The sequence below is a fragment of the Macrotis lagotis genome, chromosome 7 (assembly GCF_037893015.1).
Source record: "Macrotis lagotis isolate mMagLag1 chromosome 7, bilby.v1.9.chrom.fasta, whole genome shotgun sequence".
NCBI lineage: Eukaryota > Metazoa > Chordata > Mammalia > Peramelemorphia > Peramelidae > Macrotis > Macrotis lagotis.
This window is the reverse complement of record NC_133664.1, coordinates 157,593,079-157,614,978: the sequence shown is the minus strand read 5'-3', so window position 1 is coordinate 157,614,978 and position 21,900 is coordinate 157,593,079. Positions and strand designations below refer to the sequence as shown.

At 35.3% G+C, this 21,900-nt stretch overlaps 1 protein-coding gene across 1 annotated transcript in view; it reads right to left on the bottom strand.

Annotated features, from left to right (window-relative positions):
* Window positions 1-21,900, bottom strand: part of RSBN1L (round spermatid basic protein 1 like) — a 97,180-nt gene that overhangs the window by 18,369 nt on the left and 56,911 nt on the right. Inside the window, exons 4-5 of the mRNA XM_074194006.1 lie at window positions 5,168-5,305; window positions 1,598-1,740 (exon numbers count right to left, since the gene is read on the bottom strand). Of these exons, the coding sequence (XP_074050107.1) occupies window positions 1,598-1,740; window positions 5,168-5,305 (281 nt within the window). The remainder of the gene's footprint in view (window positions 1-1,597; window positions 1,741-5,167; window positions 5,306-21,900) is intronic.

The following is a 21,900-nucleotide window of genomic DNA, read 5'->3' as shown; positions in this document are numbered from 1 at the left end:
TGAGGTTTGGAGACTAGTTGATCTTTGAGGTGTGGCTTCCAACTGAAAATCTATTACTCTCTAGGTCTTACAAAAATGAGAACAATAATGCCCTTTACATTAGCCAACTACAAATTTCCAAAACTACAATTCTCCTATTTTGAATTCTCCCAATATTTCAAGGTTAAACACAATATAGGGGGTGGCAAGGTATCGCAGTGGATAGAGCACTGGCCCTGGAGTCAGGAGTTCCTGAGTTCAAATCCAGCCTCAGACACTTAATAATTACCTAGCTGTGTGGCCTTGGGCAAGCCACTTAACCCCAATGCCTTGCCAAAAAAAACCCAAAAACCCACAATATAGGCAGCTCTCTGACTTTTAGAATGCTTAATTTACAATATCCCATCAAAAAAGAGGTAGTCTCTGGCAAGCAGTACCCTTAAATTTCCCTCCAAGAACAAATTATATCCTAAGTTGCCTTGCTTGGCATTTACTATAAGATACTTTCCCAGGAATCAAAAGGTTGTCAGAGTGTGGTGTTACATGCAATGCAGTCAGCTAGGCATACATAAAATGTTCTCTAAAACACATCTTCCCATTGAAACTGTTATATAAATAGTTGCTTGGTTCCAGATAATTGGTTAGCCCACAAAAATCTGTTTAATGTATTGTTTTTTATCTGAATTTGCAACTCCTGTTAGAAGAGGCAATTTAGTTAAGTAACTGTCATAAGACATTTGTTAAGGTTCTAAGAAATTAATATATAACTTAAATATCACAATATCTGACAGATTCCAAGGTCATGCTGCCTGTACTATAACCTATTTTTAAATTTTATTTGACCTTTGATTTCATCAGTGGAAGTAACTCATGGGAAATAAGGGACTCATTTCTACCAATGCGGATCAGCACCTAATCTAAAATTTATATAATCTTAAAGAGTAGCCTGAGTCTCTTTAACTTTAAGCAACCTTCCCAGTCACAAAATCAGTAGATATATGTGACAGAACTTGAATGCACATCTTCTTAATTCTGAAGGTAGCATTCTATTCATTACATCATGATACCTCTCACTCTAATCTGGAATACAGATGAAATAATATTACACTACTAGTACTATTTATAAGAGTACTAATACTAATTCACCTATATTTATTATGTGACAGATTTTATTAGGTGAATCTGGGAACTAGATTACACTTATGATATCATTTCAATGGGAAATTGTTTACAAGCTTCTAAACAACCAATAATCTACTCATAAAGTTAGAACCTACCTATGTTCTCAAGCTCAGAGATTTAGAGCTGGAAGGCAATTTAAGAGTTATCTAGTCTAATTGCCCCATTTTTCAAATGAAAAAAATCAAAGCCAAGAGTAAGTGATTTTCTTAAGGCCATCCAGATAGCAAATGACAGAACCAGATCTTGATACCAAATTCACTATGTTTTCTACACATATATACCACACTGCTACTTCTCATATTATCTTAAAACTGAGGGTGTCATCTTGGTCTTTCTAAAAATTAAATTAGTACATTTTTATTATTAGCATACATTCCTAAAGAATTCAAGTAGCATGGAAACACCATGTGGGCAACAAAGGCAGGATCCAACATACCTTTTCCTTTTGAAAGGTGACTTTGGCATGTCAGCCACAGGGATCATTTGTTCTCCTGGACGTACCCACATGATAGGACCATCATCACTATCTTTCCGACTCTCTAATTTTAGACTAGATAATGTTCCCCATGGCAGTGTACACTAGAAAAAAATATTTATATTAAAACTGATTTCAAAGTACATTTTCAAACTCTTATAGGACCCCCATAAAATGATACCATATAAACAGCTGCTATGTACTTTGTGGCAGCCCTATCTCTAAATATATAAACATAGAGAGCTATATGTATGTATATATACATATGTATGTATATATAAATACACATACATTACATATTATATAAAGATACACACATATATACATACACAACCATATTTCTGCATATGGTCTAAAAATGGTTTTAAAGTTCATAATAATTTTTCCCCTTTTTAAATATTTATTTTTCAAATAACTATTCCAATTTATTAAGGACTTACTTTATATAATTCTCCCCCCCGCCCCAGCACTGACAGATATAAAGTGAAAAAGAAATTACTTTCTGCCCTCAGGGAGCTTAAATGTTTTCTAGGTAAAAGCACGTTCACATATAACAAGTTACAAAATATAAACAATGTAAAAACAAGGAAATAAATATAATTCAAATTGGGGGGAATAAAGTAACAATATCAGAAGTGAGGAGGTAGGGAATAGAATGAGGAAAAAAATCTGGTGGTACCTGTCCTGAGCTTTTAAGGACTTCTAAGAAATACAAGTATGAAAAAAGACAGCATTCTCATGCACTGCTGGGGTGGGGGGAAACCTTTGCAAAGGCACAAACATGGAAGACAGAATGTGAGGAACAACAAGGAGGTCAATTTGGCTGGACTAGAGAAAGCCTGAAGAAGAAAAATGTGTAAAATGGTACACGGAGATCAGCTTATAAAGTACATAACTAAGAACAGTTTATGTTTGACATTATAGGCAACATGAAGTTTTTTGAGAAGGGAAGTGACATGGTCAAGCCATAAGCTTTAGAAACTTTGAGAGGAGTGAAGAAGAAATAGCCAGGAGGTAAAGAGACCAAACAGTAGACTGCAATAGTCCAGGTGACAATTAGTCCAAGAAGAAAAATAAAGAGAGATGTGTGAAATGTTATAGAATTAGAATCAAGATGTCAACTGACTGATGATGGAGGTGAGGTGGGGATGGCTTCAATGTTGTGACTGGAAAAGTAGTAGTACTTTCAATAAAAACAGTCAAGGTTAGAAGAGGGGTAGATTCTGGCTGGAAGACAATGAATTGTGTTCTGAATATGTTGAGCTTATAATGTCTAAAAGACAGTCATTTGAAGACAGCTGGCAAAGCAAAAAATGGATTTCAGGAAAGAAACCTAAGCGTTATCTGTACAGATATTATTGAAGCCATGGGAGGTGATGGAAATTACTGAGATAAAAGTATATATGAATATACAGAGAAGGTTCTTGTCATCTAATAGTCACACATAGGGTATAGGACAAGAGTTATAATCCAACAAAGGAAACAGAGAAGGACTGATCAAACTTTATGAAAAGAAAAAAGAGGAAAAAGGTCAGGAAAACCTTCAAGACATGTAATATTCAGCAAAGTGTAGTCAGCAATACTGACAAATGGTACAGAGAGGGCAAGAGATCTGAGGGGGTTGAGAAAAGGTCACTGGATTTAACAATTAAGAGATCCTTAAAAACTTTGTAAAGAGCAGTTTCAGGTGAATTACTAAGATCCAAAATCAGATTGCAAGGGGTTGAAAAGAAGAAAGAATGAGAGAAGAAAAAAGTACAGTAAAAATATAAAAACAATTCTTTCAAGGAGCTTGGCTATGAAAGGGAGGAGAAATATAAGAAGAGAGTCTAAGAGTTTTAAAGTATTTATGGTGGTGGGTGGTGGTATATAAGTTATATGTTTATTTTCCCCCAAATCACATAAGCTACAGCAATAGCAATCAGTAAACATCAGAAGGAAGAGTTTCCTGATCATTAGTAGATGCCTGTAAAAATGAAAAGAGAAGTATGAGTTCAAAATAGAAAAATTAAAAAAGTAACAATTAAGATGTGCTTCATTTACTGATAATGACAAAAGGAATCCAAATTCAAACTAAACTTTACCTTTGCTTGGCTCCCAACTGAGGAAGCCCTCTCTTACATTAGGACAAAACCTTTTGAGGAAAAATTGAGGACTACTGACTAGAATGAAGGTTAATCAACTGAGGACTATATAAGTAAAGGAAACAAGTTAAAATAACATAAAAAATTTTAACTTGCCCGATTTTTATCAAAATAAAATTTAAACCAATCCTTACTTAATAAACATAGCAAATGTCTAATAACAAGTACTTAAAACACAAGTCATGTTATGCCCAGGTTAAGTGGGAGATGGAAAGAAGAGGGTTGGAGGGCAAAGAGAAGAGGCAAATGAGGCTGGAACACAAAAGGAGAAAGGAAAAGGGGATTATGAGAAGGAAACGGAATAATAACAGAATCTTTACAAGAAGGAAGAGATAAATAAACACATGCAAAGGGTTTAAAGGAAGTAAAGCAGAATTAAGGTAAGATTTCAGAGAAATTCATAGTATGAATGAAAAAGTTCATATTACATATGCTGTAAGGTTCACTTTTAGGATTTTATCTTCATAGTATATTAATCATTTGACTTCTGAAATGCCATCTAAATAACTAGATACTTAGTACAGGTTGTAACTTCCACTTATAATTAAGTAATAGTCCACAAATTACGGAAATTATTTTCTGAGACAAACAGGTAATGGGCAAAGGACCAAACCTTGATTCAAGGTCAATGAATTTCGGTAAAAAAAGAGATGAGAGCATTCAATAAACCATAAAGATAGAAGAAGATGAGGCCTAATGAGCTATGTGACCTTGCCCAACTTAATATTTGGTAGACAGTAGCAAAACCAAACCAAAAACAAAGTTCTCCTGATTTCCCTTTCCATTCCAACCTATCTCTATTTTTATTTTCTTTTAGTCTTGATATATAAAGGTTGATAAAATTAACAGGAAAACTGAAAATTAAATAAGAACAGGAAAAAATACTATTTATTGATATACTACCTAATTTCTCAGTTATAACTTATTAGGCTGTTAGAAATGGAAAGTGGAGAAATACTTGCTTATTTCTGTGGGCTCTGCTATTTTTTCTAATTTCAACACTACTAAAATTTGAGATATGACATTTAATCTTTTCTCCAAGTAGCACCTTTAAGTTATATTTAGTAAAATGAAAATTGTTAAGTCAATAGTTTACAATTATATTTTAACACTTAATGTACCATAGCCCTCACATCATCATCCATCATAATTTATACTTGTATACTGCTTTAGTTCACAAAATATTTTCTTCAAAATTATCTTGTAAGGTAAGTGACAAAAGTATTATTATCTCCATTGTGTTCATAAGGTAACTGAAACTAATAAATTTCCTATGGTCACACATCTGGCAAGAATTTAAACTCAAACTCATGTCTCTAACTCCCAAGTTTACTGCTCCTTCTACTATGCCTCATAGAGAACTTTTGCACACATAAATTTCCCTTACTTTTAAAAAAGGTGAATCTTCCAACATGTCAAGAAACTCTGGAAAATAATCTCCCACTTCCTCATCCACCGCTCCTACCAAGCTGATCTGTCGCATTGGACCAGCTCGATATGTACCATGGGAATAGGTTCTTTTTACCTAAAAAGAAGAATATGAGTTAGTGCCACTTATAATTTCTTAATGCTCAAGAGGAAAGAAATGTTTTTATGATCAATAATAATTAATCCTGCCCTTTATGAAATACAGTATGTAATACTGCTCAATGAGTATAAAATATTATTGTTATAATCACTATTATTACTACTACTATCCACTACTAGTTCATTAAATATTATCTAATCTGATCCCTTAAAACACTGGAAAGATTATATTATTATAATACCCATTTTAGATATAAGGAGACAGAAGTGAAAAGAGAGATTAAGAGACTTGTCCAGGGTTACAAAGATTAGAGGCTTTGATTAGAACTCAGGTGTTTCTGACTCCAGGTCCAGTAATTCATTCTTAGTTGTATTAGAAAATGATTTGGAGAAAATAAAAACTAAAAGGAAAAGTTTTTGTTGTATTAATGGTTTGGTAAGAGTGAAACCAAGGTACAAGTTCTACATATCTGAAAATGAACATTCCTTATAAAGAGTAACCTTAAAAGGAATCAGGAACACAATTAGCATATTGATTCATTCTAATTCTATTTATACTTCTAAACTTCTAAACATTTATTTCTATTATTTTTAGTGAACAGTGCCCTGTCTATAAATAAGGTGTTTAAATTTCATAAATATATTTAATTCTTTTAAGAAAATTTACGTAGCCTTGTTCAAACTGTTGATACACCATAGACATTTATATGGGTCACAACAATTGGTCAGGTACCTTTTTTTTTTTTGCAAGGCAATGGGGTTAAATGGCTTGCCCAAGGCCACACAGCTAGGTACTAAGTGTCTGAGGCTGGATTTGAACTCAGGTCCTCCTGACTCCAGAGCCGGTGCTCTATCCACTGCACCACCTAGCCGTCCCTTTACACTATAAACAAACAAGGCATAATAAATATCCTTTTAAAATTAATAAATAACTATCTTCATAACAAATTCAAGCAGAATTGCCTCCTTCAATTGGTGAGTTTCTTCCAGGAATACCATTTTCGAATTGGAGCCATCATCCTTTATTCCATTCTCTATTGTACTTCTGAATCTCTGGAATCCGCCAACATGACTGAGCCATCTTTTCACACTAGAACTTTCCTGAGTTCTTGAGTCTTCTAGCCCTGGAATAGCCCTCTCTACCTTTGGCCTCCTCACATTGGCATGTTCCTTTGAGAAACCTTCACTTTAATTATGGCTTCATTTCCCTCCCTGCCAGGGCTTCTGAATCTCCTGAATTCTTTCACCTCCACCTCCCTTCAGCTCCCCCTTTAGAATCCCCAATTAGAATGTAAGCTCCTAAAGAATAAGGACTGTCTTTTGCTTCAATTTGTACCATTAATGCTTAGCACAATGACTAGAACATAAATGTTCAATAAACATTTGTTGCTTTGCCTTGGCCTTTCCCTGTTGTGGAGCATTACACTGGTTACACTTAATTAATCTTTCAACAATATTTGTTGTATAATGCTAATTCAGTAGCAAAATTCTATTCAAGATTTTCTAAGATTCAGAATATGTATTGCATGATCCATAACAATTTTAAATTAACAAGACTTGCATAGCAAGTGTGTGTGTATGAATAAATGAGAACACACTTTATGATCTGCAAAAGCACTTTACAAATATCTCATTTAATCCTAGCAATAATCCTGGGAAATAGTTTTCTCATCTGTAAAATAGGGATAAGAATACCTAAGGCAGAAAGAATGACTTGTCCAGGATCATACAACTAATGTTTGAAGCAAAATTTGAACTTAGGTCTTTCTGACTCCAGGTCAAATTCTCTATTCACTGCAATACTTAAGCAAAGTTTGTTAACCCTGACACAGAATTAGTTACCTCTAATCCAAAATTTGCCTACCAGTATTACAAACTTAAAGTTTAATGAATTGTGATGTTAGTTTCAAGAACTGAGAAGCACTTAGATTTTTTATTCTATGTACGCATCCTAAATGAAGTCTAACTATTAATTTTAATTGCAAAGAATATTAAGCATTCTTCTGGCTTAAGAATTTGGATATCCCAAAAAGTCATCAGAATGTTTCTTATAAGTAAGATTTTGGAAAAACAGGATTCATAGGGGGCAGCTAGGTGGCGTAGTGGATAAAGCACCAGTCTTCGACACATAAGTACCTGGGTTCAAATCCGGTCTCAGACACTTAATAATTACCTAGCTGTGTGGCCTTGGGCAAGCCACTTAACCCTGTTTGCCTTGCAAAAAAACCTAAAAAAAAAACCCACAGGATTCATATATCAAATGTGATTTATAACAAGCTATTCAGAAATCTATTCTGTTAAGATAGTACAGAAGATGGCGACAAGAAGGGATCAAGTCTTAGGAGCTCTCTGATAAAACTCATAAGCTAAGGACTCTAACTAAACTTTGGAGAGACAGAACCCACAGAGGGATCCAGTGAGGCAGTTCTCCTATTCAAGGTAACCTGGAAAAGAGCAGAAAGGCTCTGCTCTCTGGGGTCGGAGGGGCGGCCCACCAGAGGGGTGGCCAGAGCTAAAGAACTTCAGCCTCCCAGAGGCAGACCCAGGGCACTGGGAGCCGCGGTTCACAGCAGCGGGGGAGTCTCCTAAGCTGCACCCCGGGGAGCACCGGGCACAAAGTGGGGAAACAGCAGGGGACCTCTGCCAGAGGAGCGTGGAGCCCAGCCCTCAGGGCACACAGCAAGCAGCTTGGTCTTTCAGCAGCTCAGACACAGAAACAGAAGCTAAGCAGGAGCCCCTAGGGCATGAGCTCACTGAGCTGAGGGAGGGGAGCAAAGAGAGAGACTGCCCAGCTCTGTCCTCTGTCCCCTGGAACAAGACTCTGGGGCTCTGACCACATTCAGATCCTGATCCCAGTCTAGGCCTCCCCATAGAACAACAGGGTCCCCCCCCCCACCTCGGCCCGTGGCAGAGGGGGGCGCTTATGGTTCAGGAGGGAGGACAGAGTTTCACACTGAGACCCTTGTGGGAGTGTCCCAAAAGCTCAGGAAGCACCCCAAAACCAGGCCCAGGCTGGGAAAATGAGCAAGCAGAGAAATAAGAGGAAGACTATTGAGAAATATTTTGCAAATGAGCCCAAGAAGGATCAAAATATTCAGTCTGAAGATGAGGAAGCACAAGCTCCTGCATCTAAAGACTCCAAGAAAAACAGAAATTGGGCTCAGGCTATGACAGAGCTCAAAAAAAGACTTTGAAAATCAAATGAGGGAGTTGGAAGAAAAACTGGGAAAAGAAAGGAGAGATGCAGGAAAAACATGAAAATGAAGTCAGCAGCTTAGTCAAGGAAATCCAAAAAAATGCTGAAGAAAATAGCATGCTAAAAACCAGCTTAGGTCAAATGGATAAAACAGTTCAAAAAGTTACTGAGGAGAAGAATGCCTTAAAAAGCAAAATTGGCCAGATGGAAAAAGAGATAAGAAAACTCTCTGAGGGGAACAAATCCTTCAGACAAAGAATAGAATTCAGGGAGATTGATGAATTTACCAGAAATCAGGAATCAATACTTCAAAACCAAAAAAAAATGAAAAATTAGAAGAAAATGTCAAATATCTCATTGAAAAAACAACTGATATGGAAAACAGACTTAGGAAAGATAATTTGAAAATTATTGGAATACCTGAAAGGAATCAGGAAAAGAGCCTTGACATCATTTTCAAAGAATTACTAGAGGAAAATTGCCCTGATATTCTAGAAGCAGAGGGCAAGATAGAAATGGAGAGAATCCACCGATCCCCCAAGAAAGAGATCCCAAAAAACCAACCCCCAGGAATATTATAGCCAAGTTCCAGAACTCCCAAGTCAAAGAGAAAATATTACAAGCAGCCAGAAGGACACAGTTCAAATATCGTGGAGCTGCAGTCAGGATCACACAGGACTTAGCAGCAGCTACATTGGAAGCTCATAGGGCTTGGAATACAATATACCGGAAGGCAAAAGAGCTTAGAATGCAGGCAAGAATGAACTACCCAGCAAGGCTGAATATCCTCTTCCAGGGAAAAAGATGGACTTTCAATGAACCAGGGGAATTTCAAAGGTTCCTGTTGGAATGGCCAGAGCTGAACAGAAGGTTTGATCTTCAGATACAGGATTCAGGTGAAGCATGGAGATTGGAGGAGAGGGGGAAAACATAAGGGACTTAATTAGGATGAACTGTATGTATAGAAAAATGATACTGATAATATTCATAAGAACCTTCTCAGTTAATAGAGCAGGTAGAGGGAGCTTTTATAGTTGAAGCACAGGAGAAAGCTGAATTCGAAGATAAAATATGGTGTAAAAATGGAGTCAATAGAAAAAAAGGTAAATGGAATGGGAGAAAGAAAAAGGAGAGGGGGAATAGTCCAAGATATTTCATATAATAAGATTTTTTTTTATTACAATGAGCTATTGCAATGATATGGAAGGGGGAAGACAAGGGGAATGAGGGAATATTTGCTCTCATCAGAGGTGGCTAGGAGAGGAAACAGCAAATATACTCAATGGGGTATAGACATCTGGAGTAAGAAGGAGCGGGGAGCAGGGGGGAGGGGTGGGGATGTGAATAAAGGAGGAGAGGATGGACCATGGGGGGAAAAGTGGTCAGATATAACACATTTTCTTTTTTACTTCTTGCAAGGGGCTGGGATTGGAAGGCCTGCCCAGGACCATAGGGCCAGGTGGATTCTGGGCCTAAGGGGTTATATGGGGGCTCAGGGCTTCTTGGCTCCAGGACCAGGGATCTGTCTGCTGCACCACTCAGCTACCCTACAGCAGAGTCAGAGTGAAAGGAGAGAGAAAATATAGTATATGGTAGTGGAGAAATAAGAAAGGAGGGAGTTGCGATCAGCAATGGCAACGTTGGAAAAATATGGAAGTAACTTTTGTGATGGACTTATCCTAAAGAATGCGATCCACCTGTGACAGAGTTGTTGGTGTTGGAACAAAGACTCAAGCACATTTTATTATTATTATTATTATTATTATTATTATTATTATTATTATTATTATTTGGGGGAGGGTGCAGGGCAAGTGGGGCTGGGTGGCCTGCCTGGGGCCACATAGCAGGGTGATCTTTGGGTGTCTGGGGCCGGATTTGGACCCAGGTGCTCCTGGCTCAAGGGCCAATGCTCTGCCTGCCACCCAGCCACCCCTACTATTATTACTATTTTTATTTTATTTTGGGTCTTTTTTTTTTCTTTTTGGTTTTTGCAGGGCAGTGGGGATCAGGTGGCTTGCATGTCACATGGCTGGGTGATTGTTGGGTTTATGAGGCTGGATATGGACTCAGGTGCTCGTGGCTCCAGGGCTGGTGTTCCGTCCATTGTACCACCTGGCCATACCTACAATTATTATTATTATTATTATTATTATTATTATTATTATTTTAATTTTAATTTTTTTCTCTTCCCTTTACTTTTTTCGCCCAAGCAAGTCTATCTATATTCATGGGGGAGAGGTATTTTGTTTACTTGTAAACAAGAATATTTTATTAATGTAAAAAAACATTTGTACAAAATGAGAATAAAAAATAAATTAAAAAAAGATAGTATATATATTTTTTTATGATTCTCATTAATTCCTACAGTCCTATATATCCAAATGACAATTCTAACATATGAAAGAGTTCATCTACATTACAAGATAAGTAAAAATAAACAACTTCTATTTGTACATCATTTATAAATTTCTAACCTTTTTTTGTTTTATTTACTCATTTGTTCTTTTGCCAAGTGGTAGAAGAAACACTAACCTACTTTCCCTTTCTGAACCTTGATTTCCCTGTAAAATAATCATCTTTCAGGCATTTTCTTAGTTTGAATTAGGAAACAAATTAGAAAGAAATTAAGGACTAGTTAATTTATTGTTTCCTGATGAAATATTTGGAATAAATGAAGTCTAAGATCCCATCTAGCTCTAAATAAAATAACAGGAGTTCCTCAGCACTCTTCTGGTTGTCAAAGAGATAAAATGTTCCGTAAAGAATAAAAGAGAGGTTTCCAGGTAAAACAAACGTCCATAAAAATCAAAAGAGAAATATGATCCGTGTCAGGTGTTCTGAAAGTAGAATGAACCACAGAAGGAAGAGAAAGCAAATATGACCTGACACTAAGTCATAAATAGGAGATTTTTCACATTAAGGGGGAGGGAGGAAAAGTACCCTCTCTAAAGAGATACACATCAGCAACCTTGATGACCTTGCTCATTCCATCAGTTTAAGAGCCAGGGACAAATTGGGGCTGTCTGCAATGGAGAATACCATCTGTATCTAGAGAAAGAATTATGGACTTTGAACAAAGACCAAAGACTATTACTGTTAAATTAGGGGGGGAAAAACCCGTTACATTATTATGTAATTTTACTATCTCATACTTTATTTTTCTTCCTTAAGGATATGATTTCTCTGCCATCACATTCAACTGAGATCAGTGTATAACATGGAACCAATGTAAAGACTAACAGAATGCCTTCTGTGGGGGGTGGGGGAAGGGAATCAAGAATGGGGGGGGAAACTGTAAAACTCAAAATAAATAAAATCTTTCTAAAAAAAAAAGATCCACATCAGGAGAAAGGGGAGTCTGCTACAAAGCACTAAGATAGCTATTTATAGGATTCATGTGAACAATACATTTGTATTGGGACATCCAATATGGGGCAGAGAAGACATCCCTGAATTGCCACAGAGACTTTGTTAAAGCAAAGGTCTGATTATGCCCCCTCCTTATGGTGGGTCCCACTTTTCTATTCCCACTTATCCAGTCACAACAAAGATGACAACAAACCTCCTGAGTGATACATTTCTGTTTATAAGATTAAATAAAATTTCTGTTTTGTATTTAAAAACCTTTCACAATCAGACTCCAATCTACCTTTCCAGACATTATTTATTATTCCCTTTCACACATTTTACAATTTAACCATACTGGTCTACTTGCTACTCAGTAAATAGGATATTCCAATTTTGAGCTTTTTGAATTGTTCTCTCATTCTTAGAATATAATTTTTCCTCACCTTGTAGCTAGATTCAAAAGTAAGCTTAAGAAGCTCCTTATCTGAAGTCTTTCCTAGTTTCCCTACCAGTGTCGTTTCCTTTACCTTTTATTTAGTTTGTATGTATTTTGTGTTTATTTGAGTAGTTTTTCAGTTGTCAGATTCTTTGTGATCCCATTTGGGGTTTTATTCCAGCTAACAAATGAAATGGAGACAAACAGGGTACAGAGACTTGCCCAGGGTCCCACTGCTAGTAAGAGTGAGGACACATTTGAATTTAGAAAGATGAGTTTGCCTGCTCAGATCTGGCACTCTAACCACCTAGCTTTTTTATTTATATCTGTACCTACAAGCATACTTCATCATACTGCACTTTATTGTATATTTTACAAATTGGACGTTTGTAGCAATCCTGTACTGACCGAGTCTATTGGGGCCATTTTTTCAATAGTATGTGCTCACATTATGTCTTCTTTTTTTTGATAATTTTGATAATTTCATATTTCAAGCCTTTTTACCATCAAATTATTATTATTACTATTATTATATCTTTAAAGTTACTGTGGTAATTATTCTGGGGCACCACAAGCAGCACTCCATATAAGACAGTGAAGTTAACTGATAAATTTTTGTATGTTTTGACTGCTTCTCTAACCAGTCATTTCCCAGGCTCTCCCCAGGCCTCCTATTCTCTGGGACAAGTATATTGAAATTAGGTCTCTATATTTACATTAAAGAATCAAGCCATGCAGCAAATTTCATTGTCTTATTTTATAAAGAACTTGCCATAGCCACCCGAACCTTCAGCATCATTGGTCTGATACGGATGCATCAAAACTGGGGCAAGCCCTCCATAAGGAAAAAAAAATTATGACTCACTGAAGACTCAAATGATGGTTAGCAATTTTTAAGCAGTGAAATATTTTTTAATTAAGGTATATACATTTTTTAGACATAAAACGATTGTACACTTAACAGTCTATAAAACACTATAAATATAACATAAACGTTAAGCACTGGGAAACCAAAAAATTTATATGACTCACTATATATTGCAATATTTGCTTTATTGCAAACCCACACTATTTCCAAGGCATACCTATACATATTTATACATTTATAAGTCTCTCTTGAACGCAAGTTCCTTGAGGGACTTTTTCATTTTATTTTTATATCTTCAACACCCAGCATGCATTTGGCATATGATAGGTACTTAACAATGCTTGTTGATTTACTGAATATATTAGCAAATGGAGATTCACATTATTATAATATGTTTAAAACATGACATGGAACTTTCTAGCTTGGTCACTAGGAAAAACTTAAAATACTGAGCTAGACAACTGAAAAAGGTTTTAGATGTTTTAAAATTCTAAATCTATAAACTTTAGATTTATTCTAAATCTATAAACTATAAATCTAAAAACCTTAGATGTTTTATAATTCAGAATCAATTTGTACAGTCAATTCATTGTTCCAATATATCTTAAATTAAAACAAAATCCTAATTTCCCTTCAATGTAGTTATGTTTTTGTTTTTCTCTAATGAAAAGAAATCTCAATTTTTACATTTTTGTGGAATATAGCAAAAATATTATAGTTATTTTAAGTATTTTTGCTAACACCTTTGTCAGGTAGTTACTATTTTTCCTTTTAAGGGTGGAGGGGTGCTGCTAGGCGGCGCAATAGATAGAGCACCCTGGAGTCAGGAGGACCTGAATTCAAATCCCACCTCAGACACTTAATAATGACCTAGCTGTGTGACCCTGGGCAAGTCACTTAACCCCACTGCCTTGCAAAAAACAAACCAAAAAAATTGAATGAGATGTTTGCTGAATCTCTGATTTGCTTTTTTTTTCAATTCAGTGGTCTGACTTTTATTTTCTAGTTTAAGAAAGTAAGAAAATTAGTAATAGAGAAATAGAGAAATAATAGAAATAGAGAAATAAAAGAAGAATAAAAGGTAGGAAAAATCTGAAATTACCAAAGTTCTCAAGAGGAAGAGAACTCAAAAAGACATCTGCACAGGTGGATAAACCAAAAAGTAAAATGTTAAAATAGGAGGGAATAGATCAAATAAGAGACTTCAGCTATTGATGAGAGTCAAAGAGGTTAAGTAACTTACAAAAGAACCACACAATCGTTAAATAACTTTTTAAGTATTCCTTAAAAAAATTAGTATAAGTACCTGCAAAACTAATCTAAAAGTTTAAAAAAATTGCTTTAAAACACCTATGTGTAATTCCCTATAAAGAAGACACTTATGATTTATGAGGAAATACCTTACCTATTTAAAAAAAATTGGAGATAGGAATAATTTAATGAAATCATGACAGCCAAGAAATTCTGACAGAACGGCTAGTTCTTTATCTATTATTCCCAAAGCAGAGATAGTCATTCTTAAAATTAAAACAATTTGGCTCAATCTCTATCTGCTTTTAATAATTTTATTTTTATGCCCAAGATAATTCTTTTATTTTGTGCACTTCCTTCATTCTTTTGATACTACTGGTCTGTTCCTAGATTTTGCCATCTAACAGACATTCCAGAATTGTTTTTTTCTTTATTTATAATTTATGGGGATATAACAAGATGAGAAGAAATTTTGGAAAATAAAGTTATAATTACTGCTTGCACAATAAGATTACTCCAAATAGTTTATATTAATAGATATAATATATCTGTTTTAATAGCTATATTTCCACCCTTTCTAATCTCACTAATAGTGAGTATCTTTGATATTATTAATTAAGATTATCAAACTGTGCTTAAGGCAGAATACTTTGCTATTAGACATTATTAATCAGCAAAAGCATTGGGCCATAACAACGGCTTTCAACATTCCAGTTGTTGGAAATTATAAGGACAAACAGGGCTAGAATAAGACACTGGACCTCTAGATCTTGTAAATTTAGGGGATGCTATTCTGTGGGACACAATGAATTCCTCCAATTTCTTCAGTATGAAATTCAGAAAAATTAACTGTTCCTAGAAACAAAAAGCTGATTATAGTTTCTATCCGAGCAACACATTACCTTCAAGTCTCTCAAAACCCAATAAAAATGTATAATTAAACCATCTTCTATTAATTATTCTAGTGCCTGAGTATTTCAGCATCCTTAAAATCTGAGTTTTTAAAGACAAAATAAAGCTAAGAGAATTAATTAAACTATAATTAATTATGTTCCATAATTAAGCAGTTTAAAATTTAAACTGAAATAGTGTGGAAAGTTTTCTTAATATTTATGCAAACTCTGCATATATTTCAGCAGGTGTGAACATTTAACGTTTCTTAAAATGAAGAGGATTTCATGGATGGAGCTGGAAGAGAATTTTCACACTAAATCATAAAGTCCATCTCATTTTATAGAAAAGGAACATGTATTTCAGAGAAGTGATTTGCCCTAAGTCACTAAAATCAGACAAAAAAGTAAATAACAGGGTTTAAACACAGGTTATCTGATGACAAATCTAGCAATTCCACTAGCCCTTTTTAGCTGAGTTTTATTTTATATTTTTTGTTTTAAAATTGAAACTACTCACATTACTGCCCTAATATTTTATCTCTTCCCTTACTTTTAGGAAAGAATAAGATAGCTTTTTCAATCACAAACTCCTCTCCACAAATACCTACAATAACAAGTACAAAATCTCCTTCTAGCTATTGCTTAAAGTAAAGATATTCTATGACTGCTTGCATACATGTTTCTTTCATCTTCTTCCTGTTTGGCTGCTGAGAAGTCATGATAGACTGACAGGATAGAAATTAAATACCACTATATAATTTCCTATATCCTTTTCTCTCCTTTATTTGGTGAAATATATGTTCATTAAAAGGGAAATAATATAATAAGAATAAATAAGTAACAATGGTCAAATACCAAAATCAAGATAAAAAGTTCTAATATCTTTCTTAACTCAACCAATTTTTTTTAAATATACCAAAAAAAGTCTAAATATAAAGAATCTACGCCATGGAGCTCTAATAATTAAGTTGACTTGAAAACTTTTAAAGATCCAGAATTAAAAAAATTAGTAAAACAAGACTTTGGAGGTTTAAGTTTTTACTGTCCCTCAAGCAAGGGAGAGTAATAGTTCAATTTCATTATTCTTTCTAAAAATGTCTTCAGTTTTGATCCAAATATTCTATAACTATTATCATATCCAAAGACTGAAAGAAAATACAGATGAACAAGAATGTTCATAGAAGCATTAGCTATGATAACAAAAAGCAGAAACAAAATATGTGATCAAGAACTAGAGAAGAGTTGAACTGTGGTATAGTTACAAAAGCATATTAAAAATTATTAAAACCGCAGATTTCAGAGAAATATGTTTAGTCATCTGGTTTGACACAATGCAAAGAAAGCAGAGCCAAAAGATAAAAAGATAAAATTGAAACTCTAGTGTCGGTCATACACAAGTCTTCTCTTTTACAATCAAATGATAAGCATTTTCTTGGTTTCAAAAAGCTTACATTCTATCAGGTCAGACAATTGATAACTCTTTAGGGAAAAATATGCTTTGGAAAAGAATTTGTCCTGGAAGATGTCTGTTGCACCAAAACAAAACAAAATGTATACATGTAATTGTGAGGTTGTTGACTGTCCTTTCTTCTCAAAAAGAACCATGACATCAGGAAGGGGATGTCATGACTTTCCAGTGAATTGCATTCAAGTGAGGCCTGTTCAAAGTTACTAGCCTCCCTTTCTCCTCCATAGCCATCTGGGTCCAGTAGCAAGATATAGGATGACTGGAGATGGCCTTGGATGCAATGGGAGACTTTGGCCTTTTTGAGCTAAAACAGCTGAACATTTGATAAATAGAAGTACCACAAGAGGGAGCCACTCTCCATCAAATCTAAGACATCTTCCAAAGCTATAACCATTTCTTCAATAATGAAGACAATTCACTTCAAACTCATCCATCAAAAAAAATCTGTGTGTGGGAAGTTACTGAAATAAGTTTACCCCATCCCTTAAGAGATAAGGGACAAAGAATAAGAATGGAAGAAGATTCTTTAAGAAAACAAAAGTATTTAACATTTAACAAAAAGCTTCTTTCCAAAGAAAAGAATTTAACATCTAATATATAGTAAATACATGGTAAAGGATATAAGTTTACATAAGCTTCATAAGTACTTACTTGGGAATTAACCAAAATTAAACTTTTGGACAAAGGAAATCTTCATATTAACTACATCCTTGCAAGCTTTAACCTTTGTAAAGGCAGTTGCAAGCACCAAAAAAAATCTAAGCAGAGATAGAGCTGATGATGGTTTAAGGAAAGAGACTCTCAAAAAGTCAAGGCAAATGGAAGAGAGGAGAGAAATCCAGAAATAAAAACTTGATGATTAAGTATTTCAATTAACAACTTGGAAGGACTTAACATTAATTCAAAATAGGACACACACACACACACACACACAAATACAAATTGGAATTGTTTAAATCCTTATTTGGGCATATCTCACTATTAGGAACCAATGGTAATACAGATACAATTAGATTTTGAAGAATAACAAAAATGAGTGAGCAGAAACAGTAAAAATGTTTAAAAGTTTTATTTTAAATGAGTTAAAACTTTCATAATCAATACATTCTTACTTGGCAATCTGATTTCTTTTCAGTGTAAAATCAGTATATTTTAAGTCTTTCAAGATGATATATTAGGAGTGTGGAAACAAAGCAAGAATGTGACATGATTTATAGGCATACTAATTAGGGAGGCAAAAAATGTGCTCAATTCAGCAAACATTTTGTGAGTGAGTGCCAACTACAAATAAAGTACTACACTGAAGGTGCTTGGGGAGGTCCAAGAAAAAAAAGTAAAGCAAAGTTCCTGGTTTCATGGAATAGTCTACTGTGAGCTTTCAATCTCACTATTCTTTTCTCCCACAGGTCCCAGAATGACATTATTCATTGCTTCACTTTATAATTTAATTATGAAAATTACTAGGAATTATTTCAAAGATAAAGATTAGTATAGAGCTAGAGACAAGATACTGGGGAAAATCACCATTTTTAAATCTAACTATTCTCAAGCAGTTTTATAGGATCAGAGTACTTATAACTGAAAGAAACCTTAAGAACTAGACCAAGATCTTTATTTTGTTATTATTTTATAAACTTTCAAATCTTTTTATTCTCTTATCATCCAACTAAAACCACTTTCTTCAAAGATCTCTACTGCCACAGCTAATGAGTTTTTTCACAACTGTTATCCCTTTTATCCTCTCTGTGGCATATGAGCCTTCATCACCTCCTGGATACTCTCTCTCCTCCCTAGCTTTCTGTAACACTGCTGTTCTTTTCTAGTTCTCCTGCAGACAGCTTCTGGGTAGTTTCTTTCAAGCAAGGGACAATCTATTGGAGAGTCCTTCAATGTTGCCCTAAAAGATCATTTCCTCTTTCAGGTCCCATGAGTTCAATTATCATCTCTACTCAGATGATCTCTAGATCTATGTGCCCAGCCCTAATTCCTTAGCTGAGTTATAGTCACTCATCTCCACATGTTTCTTAGTTATCTTGAAATGCATGTCCCTTATAGCATTGACATTGGTCTTCTTGCTTCAAAAATCTCTCCCAATTCCAATCTGTTCTCCATTGACAATATTACAATATCCTCTCTTCTCCTCCAAACACACACACACACACACACACACACACACACAATAAACTCCAGTGTTTTGTTATTACTTACAGCCCTTCATAACTTTCCCAACTTCTTCAAAAAATAGACACTCCATCTTCTGACTCCAAGTGTTTTCAGTGGTTGCTCCCTATGCCTGGAATTCTCTCCCTCCACATCTTCACCTCCTGACTCCCTTCAAATCTCAACAAAAACCTATACTTTAACAAGAAACAAGGAACTTTCCCCAAGAGAACCTTCCCTCTATGATTATCTCAAATTTATCCTCTATATTATTCTCTGCACATAGTTGTTTGCATGTCTTTCCCCTCATTACTCTTGAGAGTGAGGATTTTCTTTTGTCTTTCTTTATATTCCCAGTGCATTTATACTGGTCTAGCACATAAAAGGTACTTAAAAATGTTTACTACAACATTTTTGCAAACATTCTGCAAGTTACAATCTTACAGGGCTATCTATCTTAGCCCTGAAATATATTAAGTGACTATCCCAGAATCACAGAGGTAATATGTATCAGAGGTTAGACTTGAACCCAAGTCCGGCTTACTCTGAAGGTCAATTCTCTATATACTATGTCATAATCAACTTGCTCCATTCTCCTTTACATAAGAATCTCAAATCAACATAACTGTTATTCATTTTGGGTAATAAAGTATTTGAGGTGAGTCATACTGCTGACTTTTTTGGATGTGAATTTGTTTTTGATTGCTAATCTTTCTCCTCCTGTGCTATCAATCTTAGTAAGCAAAGAGATATATAAGTAGTTTTCTTCCTCCTCTATTTTTACATTTAAGTTCCTTTGATTAGACTTCCAAGGCCCCTAAAAATACACTATCAAAAGGCATCTTGGCAAGTAGATCATTGTCCTTATGTCCTAAAAGATGAGTTATTTGTTCAATCACTAAATCTGCTTTCCTCTCTAAGCCCTTAATATCAGAAGGTTTGCATAGAATATTTCATTAAGCAGTACAGCTATTATTGTCCCCATTTTACAGCTAAGATAACTAAGATCTAAAGAGTAGCAAAAAATCCATGCTCTGGAATTTTTTTCCAGATCTTATTTCTATTCATGGAATCGCTATTAGTATGCAGTAGCAAATAGCTGGTTTGAGAAGAGTTGAGGATTTTTGGTCACATCTTAGAGACTTGTTTTAGGAATCAATCAATAATCAATATTTATTAAGTACTTACTATATTTCATAGCTAAGTAATAGAAATAGAAAAAGTGGCAAAAAAAAGTCCCTGCCATCATGTAGTTTACAATCTAATTTGGCAAGATTAGGATAAACAGGAAGACATTATCTTTCATCTGAAAAGAACTATGAATCCCCATGAATTAAAGACTGATCATCTATGGAGTGCTTATAAGACACTAGAGTTACAAAGAGGAAAACAATTCCTGCTCTAAAGCATCTCACAATCCAATAGGGAAATGTATTTATGATTTTTTCAACTACAACATAAAGAGATGGAAAAGCCTAATGATGCTTAGCTGCAATAGCAAATAACCTGTCTTCTTTGATGTCATTTCCATTAATAATTTCTGATGTTCAACCATTCGATGGTGTTAAGGAATTTGGAGGTTGAGAACCTTCTTTTCTGAGTTTTCAAACAGCTCTGGCTAATGAGGAGACACAAGTTAAGGCAAGCGAAGAGATGGTAGCCAGGTCAAATTTCTAAAGTTCCTTCCTTGGACAGTGATCATGGGAATGATCTGAGGAGAGGATGGTCCGCTGTCCTTGGACTCTTGGGCTGACCTGGCCATTTGTGTTAATGAGTAGCTGAGTTGTGACAAGTCTTACTTCCAAAGAAGGGTTACTACCCCCCACCCCGGAATGATGAGGAAAAAGGCAGTGCCAATGGCTATAGGAGGTGGAGGGAGAATGTGTCGCTTTTTCCAGGGGTTCTGAGTTTTTTCTACTAGGGTCTGCAGGGTCTACTAGGGAAGTGCATATTGGCTTGTGCTACTTCCCTTTCTTAAAGAATAAACAACTGCTTCTTCATACTAGAATTAATCTTTCTACACTTCAGAAAGAACCTTATGTCTGTTATTAAACGTCAAGGGTTCAGTGGTCCTTTGTTCCCTTTGTCTGCTATGTTTCATTCATCTACCTTTCAGTTTCCTAACACAGACAAAGCATTTCCATCTGAGTGAGATCTTTTTTCCTTCTATATTTTACAATGAAGTCTTTCTCCCCCTTTTTAAAAAAGAGGAACATTTAATTCTCCTTGATAACTCAGAAAAAGGAAAAGCATTCATCAAGTCTCTTTACCTGTTCTAGCAAGGAAAATTCACCTGTACTTTCATAACAATCACTTGGCCAGGGCAGAAATACATTATATACTACTTTATAGAGGTAACAGCAAATTTCTTCCTGTTTTCATTCCTGCCAAAAATGGGCAAATTTTAACCTGGGATAAAATAAATTTTAAAAATTTCAACAGATTTCTAGACTAGTATTGATGCAGGGAATTATGGACATGGGGAATGTAGTGAAAGGAAACAAATTTTGTGAAAGGTAAAATATATCTGTGCCTATCTGGGGAATTCTGTTGTTCAAAGTGACTATTCCAGGACAGGAATGGCCTTGAATTGTTCATCTTTCCTCTAGCTTCTGTTCTCCTTCCTCCAACTTCCAGTTTCCAGCTACAAGACCTTCTCCACTGATGGGTCAAGCTTATGATGGTATGACAGGAAATGACATGTTGGACTAAAAGGTCACACATCTTGCAAAGGGAAGGACGAGTATGTAGCTTGCCTACTGGAGACTACCTGGAGCCAGGTGCCAGACAACTTCCTCAAGCACCAAGCTTTGTCCAACCCCACTACAGAAGTGCCTTTATGAAAAGCATTGCCCCTTCTCTCACTCTCTTCTTGACCCTACTTTCCCCTTGCAAGGTTGTCTATCTCTCTTCTCTCTGTCTCTTTCTTTCTTAGGCCCCTATACCATATGACCAGACTAAGCTAGCCTTCTC